At 35.7% G+C, this 9690-nt stretch overlaps 1 protein-coding gene across 1 annotated transcript in view; it reads left to right on the top strand.

Annotated features, from left to right (window-relative positions):
* The window catches only part of KIAA1033 (KIAA1033 ortholog), a 63949-nt gene that overhangs the window by 10138 nt on the left and 44121 nt on the right, over positions 1-9690 (top strand). The window contains exons 7-13 of the mRNA XM_010853391.1: positions 830-912; positions 2407-2449; positions 3092-3195; positions 3783-3903; positions 5523-5646; positions 5742-5869; positions 6704-6864. Coding sequence (XP_010851693.1) covers positions 830-912; positions 2407-2449; positions 3092-3195; positions 3783-3903; positions 5523-5646; positions 5742-5869; positions 6704-6864 — 764 coding nt within the window. The remainder of the gene's footprint in view (positions 1-829; positions 913-2406; positions 2450-3091; positions 3196-3782; positions 3904-5522; positions 5647-5741; positions 5870-6703; positions 6865-9690) is intronic.

Raw genomic sequence — 9690 nt, 5'->3', positions numbered from 1 at the left:
GACCACAGGAAAAACCATAGCCTTGACTAGATGGACCTTTGTTGGCAAAGTAATGTCTCTGCTTTTGAATATGCTATCTAGGTTGGTCATAACTTTCCTTCCAAGGAGTAAGCGTCTTTTAATTTCATGGCTCTGCATATAAATTAAATAAGCAGGGTGACAATATACAGCCTTGACGTACTCCTTTTCCCATTTGGAACCAGTCTTTTGTTCCATGTCTGGTTCTAACTGTTGCTTCCTGACCTGCATACAGATTTCTCAAGAGGCAGGTCAGGTGGTCTGGTATTCCCATCTCTTTAAGAATGACAAACATATTCCTGGGAAAATCTATATTTCACTTAATGTGTGCCAAGCCTGTTAATAGGTAGGGTTAAAGGTTATAAACATTTGAAGTTATTTCAGAGTGATTTCTGAAGACCCTTTCCATTCCTTGTCACACTTTGTAAACTGGCAGCTTTTGAGCTTCATTCATTCAGATGTTCATTTAATAGGCAGAAATTGAGAAGCAGTTGAAGATTAACTACAGTACTGGACAGTGGCTATTCAAAGAAGGAGTAAGACAGTCTCTGTCACTTAGGAATTATATGAGCAGTGAAAGCAAGACTTAAAATACAAGGATGAATGAAATGCTATGGAGGCAAAGAGGTAGAAATGACCGTGGGAGGTGAGTGAATAACTGATTGCTTGAAGGATGCTTTAAATCTTATTGCAGGTTAACTGGAGATTTTTACTGGAAAACAGTTTTGTTTATGTTTAGCGTTGTTAACATAAAAGTCAGAAATGATGACATTTACTCAACTTGTAACATATACTCAACTTGTCATTTCAGGAACTGTCTTGTTTTGTTACGAGGTGCTATGAAGTGGTGATGAATGTAGTCCATCAGTTGGCTGCCCTCTATATCAGTAACAAGTAATGGATTTTAAAAATCATTTTGCATTTTTAATAGAGATGCAGGGAATGTCTTTGCTTAAACTAGCTAAATATTTAAAAGGTTTTCGTGTGTTTACTCATTTATTCACTCATTCCTTCATTCACGTACTCAGCTTTTTTTGAACGCTCGTGATGTTTTAAACACTCGTGATGTGTATAATGCAGAGGTTAGGAAGACAGTTTATACCGTGGTGCAGGAACCCATTATCTGTCTGAATGAAAATGTTGACAGAATAATCTTTAATTGTAGAGAAAAGGGCTAACATAGAATGTACTGAGTTCTCTTACTGCTTTTCTTTACGTTGAAGTATTCTTGGCTCATTAGAATCATATGACACTTAAATTACTGAATCTTAGGGAGAGGGGACTAGATAATCTATAATTCTAATGATCTTCCAAGTTTGGATATCATTGCCCTAAATCAAGAAAAATGATCAAATTGTCATGGTTAGTATTCCTAACCACCACAGAGTAATATCTTGCATTTGATTAAAACTTTATACTTAATTTTTTCCCACTCACTTACAATCTTAAAATACCTTTGTTTAGGTATATGATTAGGAGGTCTCAGTTGTGAGAAGAGAGATAACTGAGGCCCAAAGGAAGTATTTGCCAAGATTCCATAGCAGTTTCAGTCTGATTCTTTGGGTCACCAGTCCATTCATTGTTGTTGTTCTTAGACCATGCTGCATCTTAACTCTCTTTGTAAAGTGGAAGAGTGTGTTGTTTCCCATTCTCGTGTGCTTCTGCTCTGTCAGATACTTAGCTCTGTTTTTCACTAAAGTTCTCATGGCAGAAGGGACTGACATCATAGCTACCCTGGCCCGCCATAGAACCTGGTATGTGATTCAGAGACCCCTCTCTACCACAGCCCTGTCCTAGAAAGACAAAGTTTATTTGAATTTTGTATTTAATTTTTAAAGTATTCTATCTTGCAGAATATTTTATATGTGCTTTAATATATAAGTATTAATTTATTTACTGTTGAGTAGGTTGAGTCTCTGCGAAGTAAAATTGAATTATCCTGGGGCTTTGACTTTGGTGTAATCCCATTTGTATGCATTGTTTTCTCAGTAGGAATGAAAACTCTAGAAATAAACCCAACTGAAGAGAGGACTAGTTTCCAAATGCCATTTTGGGTAGGATAGCAAAGATTCTAGTTGAAAATTGAGAAATTCTAATAGTTTAGAAATAAATGAATATCAGTTTTGGTATTTCTCTGCTTCATCCCAAGCTAGATGGGCCATGTATTGACATGTACCTACCCACTGAGTTGGGTATAGGCAAGGAGAGTACGTTAGTTCTCTTCTTGGGTGTGGACTATGATAGTAAACTTGTGTTGTATAAATTTTAGTGACTAAAGCCTAAATAAAAGTAAATACATTTTTAAATTCCAAGAGGCTTTTTCCTTAAACATGAACTGTGACCAAAAAATGAGGTTTTCTTTTAAACTTGGATGTTATTTTATTACAGGATTGCACCCAAAATTATAGAAACAACTGGAGTTCATTTTCAGGTAAAAGTAATTTAACTTGTAAAATAATAATTTTTCGCGTATTTTACTTTGGCATTTATATGATTGGGGAGTACTACACTTACTGCAAGGCTCTTAAAGGGTTTCTTTCCTTCTTTTGCATTTGTTCTCTCATTTGTGAACTTGATGAGGCGTTATTGACCCACTGTGAGTGTAACTCTTCCTAGTATTGGCCCAACGCAGACTCTCGAAGTTGGTGGTCCTCAGCCTCTTTGGCACTAGGGACCGCTTTTTTTGGAAGACAGTGTTCACAGACCACAGGGGTGGGGAAGGGGGTGAAGGGATGGTTTGGGGATGATCTAAACACATTGCATTTACTGTGCACTTTATTATTATTACATCAGCTCCGTCTCCGATCATCAGGCATTAGATCCTGAAGGCTGGGGACCCCTGCTGTAAGTGGTCTGAGGGAATCTACAGTAATGTGATTAAGGATGAAATTTGGGTGAAGGGTTTTCCAATTTTAGGCTGTTCCATCTTGAGGATTAGTAGTTTCATCTGTAGCTTAACTTTCCCACTGCTTTAAGTTAGTAATTATCCCAAGTGTGTTTAACTTTAAAATCCACATGAAGCTTAACTTCTAACTAGTGATTAAATGATAATCATTAAAGGTTTTTTTTGCAGACTATGTATGAGCACTTGGGAGAGCTGCTAACAGTTTTGCTTACCCTGGATGAAATTATTGATAATCACATCACATTAAAAGACCACTGGACTATGTACAAAAGGTGAGCCAACTAAAATGTTTAAAATATTCTCTTTGTACAGTTAATGTATTACTAAAAAATAAATATAAATAGTACAGATCCTTTAAGAGACCTGAAGATACATATTTAGAAGGATCTCATTTCAGATTTTCTTTGAAGACAGTAACCATTCTTTTAATTGCAGATGGGCTTTTTGAGAGTATGATATACTTGTATAAAGCATCCTAATTCTTAAAGTGTAGTGAATGTTAATTTGACTATTTTAGGACCCAGGTTTATTTTCCTTGTTCTATACAAGTAACATTTATTCTCAGCTTGGTTTTATTTTGTTTTATATTCCAGACTTTTTAAAGTGAAGGCATTTTATTTTATTCAATCTATTAGGTTTTCACTAAATTTTATCTAGAGAGTACCAGGTATCTGAATTGAAGATGATATAAAAAGGTATGTGATTAGAAATTTAAATATATTAGGATTGTTTTTGTTCAAATTTTCAAATGTGTAGTGTCAAATAAATGATTATAAATACAGAACTTTGATTTTGGGGAATAGTTTTAATATAAGAATTTATTGGCAAATTGAAGGTCTTTCTCCTCCTTTTCTACAAGGTTACTGAAATCTGTCCATCACAATCCTTCAAAGTTTGGAATTCAGGAAGAAAAGCTAAAGCCATTTGAAAAGTTCTTGCTGAAGCTAGAGGGGCAGTTACTTGATGGAATGATATTTCAGGTATGAGAGCTGTATCAGACTGTAATAAACGGGCTTCTGTTAGTAGACCCAGCTCAGAGTTGTAGTGGGGCACTTTTATAACATACTGTTGTGACTGTATTCTTCTTTAAAAGTGCTTAAGCTTGAAACATTGATTATGTTGTAAAATATAATTATGTCAGTATCTAGTAGCTAATGAAATTAACAGTATACTGGTTATATTTGGGATAAAGTTTTTTTTTAATTATGTAAAAGGATAGAACTGTTCGAGGATTAGTATATAAACAGTTGTTTGTCAGGCATTTTTTTGTTGTTAATCTCTAGATTTTAGATTTGTGAAACAGCCTCTTAAAAGTCTGTTTTAATTCTTCCTACACAGGGAATATAATTTGGATCTATACAATTCAGGTAGCTTCTAACCATGTAGCTATTTAAATTAAAATAAATCACCGTCTGCCATACTAGCAACATTTCAAATGCTAATAGCCACATGTAATATAATTATCACACTTGTGTGTGTGCTCAGTCGTGTCTGACTCTTTGCAACCCCATGGACTGTAGCCCTCCAGGCTCCTGTGTCCATGGGATTCTCCAGGCAAGAGTACTGGAGTAGGTTGCCGTCCTTCTCCAGGGGATCTTCCTGGCTCAGGGATCAAACTCACATCTCCTGCATTGGCAGGCAGATTCTTTGCTGCTGAGCCACAGGGAAGCCCTCACACCTTAAACTTACGTATGTTACATGCCAGTGGTATCTCAGTAAAACGGCGGGGAAAGTCAGCTGTGGCTAACAGTCATACCAGTCAGCACATACATAAAACATTTCCATTATCAGAGGAAGTTCTGTTAGATGGCACTGCTTTGGTAGTGTTCACCAGAAGTTGCATTACAGTACTCCCTTGAACAGCATGGGTTTGAACTGCACGGGTCCACTTATATATGGATAGTTTTCAATAGTAAACACTATAGTATTACACAGTCCATAGTTGGTTGAATCCAAGTATGGAGAGGAACTGTGGATACAGAGGGCTAGCAATAAATTATATGTGATTTGACCCTGACTTGTTCAAGGTTCAACTGTATATTCCATTTAAAGATCTATTTCAAGGTTACCTTTAATTTATATTTTAGATGGTCACAGTTTTTACAGAATGATCACAGCTCTTGTTTATACCAATGTAACTACAAATCCATTAATTTTAGAAGAATTTTTTTCATTGATTCTTTTTCTAGGAGCCATTTCTACACATGATGTAATAAAGTGCTAGGAGAGTAATTGTAACCAGAAAAAATGAAGTCTCTTCATAAAAGTAAATTAAAATAATAAAGCATGCTTTCCCATGCTTCATCAGATACACCTTCTGTGTATCACCAAGCACCACTGTGTCCCTTCTTGTAGGATATAGATTTTCAGTTCTGTTTTATTCCTTTCACATAACTGGTGCTCAAATATATAAGTATATATACATTTCCCATTCAGAAAGATTTAGATATTGGATTAGATTGAAAACTTGAGCCTCAATGTTAGTAAAATTAAAATGATGAATGTAGGATTTTATCACTCTATATTTAATTCTGTTTCATAGCATATTAAGTCATGTAACTTATGAGAGTCTAAATTTCTCTAAACGTTTTCTGTGTAGGCCTGTATAGAACAGCAGTTTGACTCTCTCAATGGAGGAGTATCTGTGTCGAAAAATAGCACTTTTGCTGAAGAATTTGCACATAGTATTCGCTCAATTTTTGCAAATGTAGAAGCCAGACTTGGTAATGTAAAACGCATTCTTTTTTTTGTTTGTAAAGTTTTCATTTCCTTTAAAGCAGAACTATAAGTATACTCTTTTTCTCTCATGTTTTATAAGGAGAACCTTCTGAAATTGATCAGAGAGACAAGTATGTGGGAGTTTGTGGACTCTTTGTATTGCACTTTCAAATTTTTCGAACTGTTGATAAGAAGTTTTACAAGTCTTTATTGGACATTTGTAAGAAGGTGAGAATTTGTAACTTCTGTTTTTTTTCAATTTGAATAGATGGAAAAGATTTTGGATAAAACTAGATATTTTAAAATGTGTTTTATTCCTGTTTACAAAAATGATAATTTTTGTAATAATACTTATAAAACTAATAGTATAATATTCATTTAAAAAACTAAGCTGTCCAAAAATAAGTAACATTGTACATGAAAATACCCCATAATTCCGCATCATATAAATACAGATTAGTAGGTGCTTTTCTGGATCTTTTCCTGTACATTAACTTCCTATTACTACTTTTATCTCTTTTCTTTCTTTTCCTTCTTTTTGTCATTCATTCCCATTATTGAAGTAGGAAAAATATGAGATAATTTTTTTTTCTGTCTTTGCTGTTTCCATGGTGTGGCGCCTGATTTCAAAGTTGAAAATTTATTTAAACATTATGTAGAATCAGGTACATTGACCATGAGAACCCAGCCATCTTGGATATGTATTCTGCATTTTTTCACTAATATAAAGTGAGAGTAAAGGTCGTAACGATTCAAGTTTCTGTTTAATTTTTACATATTTTTGTTCATCTGAAAATCCATGAGTGTGTTTGTGTATGTTGTGTATGTTGTTTAATATTTAGGCAGAATAAAATTAATGTCATGCTCCACACCAGGTACAGGAATGCCTTGCCCTGAATTCTGTGCCATGTTAACATAAATTTTTTCACATTAATGAGGATCTTTTTATCATTATTTTTCTTGAAATAAATTGTCTTCCTTTGCCTGTTGTTGGACTATTAAACAGTTCATTATTTAGCCTGCATTTAATGATTTCCCCCTTTATTATATTTCCTGTTTCAGGTACCAGCCATCACTCTAACTGCTAATATTATTTGGTTTCCTGATAATTTTTTGATCCAGAAAATACCAGCAGCTGCCAAACTTCTGGACAAAAAAAGTCTTCAGGCCATTAAAATACACAGAGATACTTTCCTACAGCAGAAAGCACAGTCACTTACCAAGTAGGTTTTATAAGTATCCATAATGAAACTACTTAGATATTTTATATTTTAACTCTTACACTGATTCTGAATATATGGAAAGCATTTGAATTATAAGATCAAACATAGTTACTCATTACCAGAGAAGAGGCTGGGCAGTCTCTCCGAGATTTATTTTCTAGGAGTGTGTTCTTGTTTTAAATGTTGTAGGCGTAAACCTCAGCTTACGATGTGGACAAATTATGCGTTATGGAAATACATGTACATGTGCGTACCCTCACGTATACACACACATGCCTTTTTAGCAGGTGCATTACGTAGTTTTTGTGTGTGACGTGAAGTTGCTGCAGTAGATGCCATTTGATGAATTAAGAACATCGTGTGTACGTGCTTCAGTGTTGATTTTTGCAAGATTGATGCCATCCTTTTTTTATTTTTATGAAAGTAATGTATGCCTGTATTTAAGAAGTTAAAAAGTACTAAAGGTTCAAAGGGAAAAATAATTGTCCTCTGCTGAATTGCCCCCTATACCTTAGTCCTGTTCCCTAAAAGAATACTTTAACTCCTAGTTTCTTCTAATATTTACATCTTTTAGCTTCTTTTCCTATGTAAAATTTGAAATATGCACAAAATAGAGAAAACTGTATAATGAACTCACGTGTTCTCATCATCTGGCTCAACAGTTAAGTTTACTCACTGGAGTATATTGCATTCTCCCTGGAGTATAGTGCTAAAATTTTATGTTGACCTAGATGAAGATTTTAAGTGAGGTGTCATGGGGCTTTGCCACTGGCCCGGTACTGATCACGGTTTTTAATCTGTAATGTAGTTATATGATACTATGGAAAACTACCCACTTTGTGTTGATCTTCACTGTTGAGGGGGAAGTTGCATCACTCCCGTACAGTGGGAAAGGAGGAGTATGTTTGGAATGTATGAGATCCCCTAAAGCATCTTTTAGTACTCCCAAGTCAGGTCCTGTGATTAAAGTCATGGAGAGTGATAGCAACTCAATTCAGGCAGGACTACTCAGGGCAGAGATTTCAGGGCTCTCCAATACATGCTAAGACAGAGTTGAGAGATGAAGACATAAGTTTGGGGTTATATTACGGAGATGAATTCAGTAGGATGGAGAGACAGGAATCAGATTTATTAGCAGTAATCTTAAAAAAGATTCGGATATTTTTGTTATCGGAGGCTTAACGTTCTTTAACAATGCAATACAATTGATAAAAATGTCAGTTTATATTTAGATTACATTAATAATTATACCCAAATTTTGGAAATGAGTTGCCATGTCTAGGCTAGGGGAATTGATAGTTGCATTGAATTTTTACTGGTCACATAATTAGTGTTTGGTGGTGCCACATTTTAAGAGGGCCACAGAGTGCAGCATCCGTGGATGAAGCCGATCAGGATGTTAGATCTGAGAACCATGACCTTTGAAGACTCGGTGGAAAAGTCTCTATATGGTTTGACCTTTAAAAGAGAAATCTGAAGAATGATGTATTTTCTTTAAATATTTGGAGGGCGTTCAGATTGAATAGGGAACAGATTTAATTCCTGTGTCTTCAGAAGTTCAGTCAGAACCAAAAGATGAACATGGCAGATATTAATAGTAATTGCCAACATTTTTAAGCTTGTTCTAGGCAACCCACTCCAGTATTCTTGCCTGGAGAATCCCAGGGACAGGGGAGCCTGGTGAGCTGCCGTCTATGGGGTCGCACAGAGTCAGATACGACTGAAGCGACTTAGCAGCAGCAGCAGCAGTAGGCCTTCTGCTAAAGGATTTAAACACAGTCTTACATAAACCCTGTAACAATCTTCCCATATGGGAAATTGTAAAATCACAACTAATATTTACCCTGTGCTTTCAATAAGCCAGTATATTCCAGGAACTTCATATGTGTCATCTTCTTTAATCATCAGAAAATCCTGTGAGGTAGATTCTGTTGTTATGGCCATTTTATAAGTGAGAAAATTGAGATACAGAGAGAGTGACGTTATTCAAATTTAAACAACTAATGTGGCGGAGCTGGGAGTTTACCTGTAGAGCGCAAGCCCTTAACACTACTATAAAGTACTATTTTCATCCCATTTTCAGGTAAGGAAAATGAGACTTAGAGAAATGAATGTTGCCAGGGCACACAGCTAGGTACATGTCAGAGAGGCCAGGCAGACCCGTGCCCAGCCTGCTCTGAGCCTTTGCAGCAGAGTTGTGTAAGCTGCCCTGAGGAGTAATGACCTTACACCAGAGCTGACAGGCAGAACACAGAGGACTGTCAGTCCAAGGTGCTGTAGGAACTGAGTCTTCTTAAGTGAAAAATAAGTTGACTTTCAAGGATTCCCTCCCCCCATATGATAACATTTTAATGTTTCTAAATTCTTTTGTTTCAAAAATATACCTACACAGTCATTGCAGAGCTCCTTTGAGCTGAAGGGGGCAGTGTCTTTTTCATTGTCATAACTGCCAAAGAAACCTCAAATTCACAACACTGAAGTAAAGCCCGGGAGAGAGGAGTCCTGCTTGAGTCCTGATCACATTCTCCTCCTCAAAGTGGAGGCGTTGCCCTGGGATTTGGCCCTTTATCTGTGTTCCAGACTTTTAAATCAAATTATCCACAAGTCAAATAATAAATTTTAGCACCATTTGAGGCAGAGTGCAACTGTTGGTGGTGTTTGTTTAATGGAATCCTGGCTCAGCAGAAATAATTTTTCTCAGATTTGATGGTGAGGTTTCACCTCCTTAAAACACATAGAATCAATTGAAATTAATTTATTGTTTTTTTTTTTTCTCTAATTTTATTTTATTTTTAAACTTTACATAATTGTATTAGTTTTGCCAAA

The sequence above is a fragment of the Bison bison genome, unplaced genomic scaffold (genome assembly GCF_000754665.1).
Source record: "Bison bison bison isolate TAMUID 2011002044 unplaced genomic scaffold, Bison_UMD1.0 scf7180017864327, whole genome shotgun sequence".
Taxonomy (NCBI): Eukaryota; Metazoa; Chordata; class Mammalia; order Artiodactyla; family Bovidae; genus Bison; species Bison bison.
Note: the sequence above shows the minus strand (reverse complement) of the source record. Positions and strands in the feature narration are given on the sequence as shown.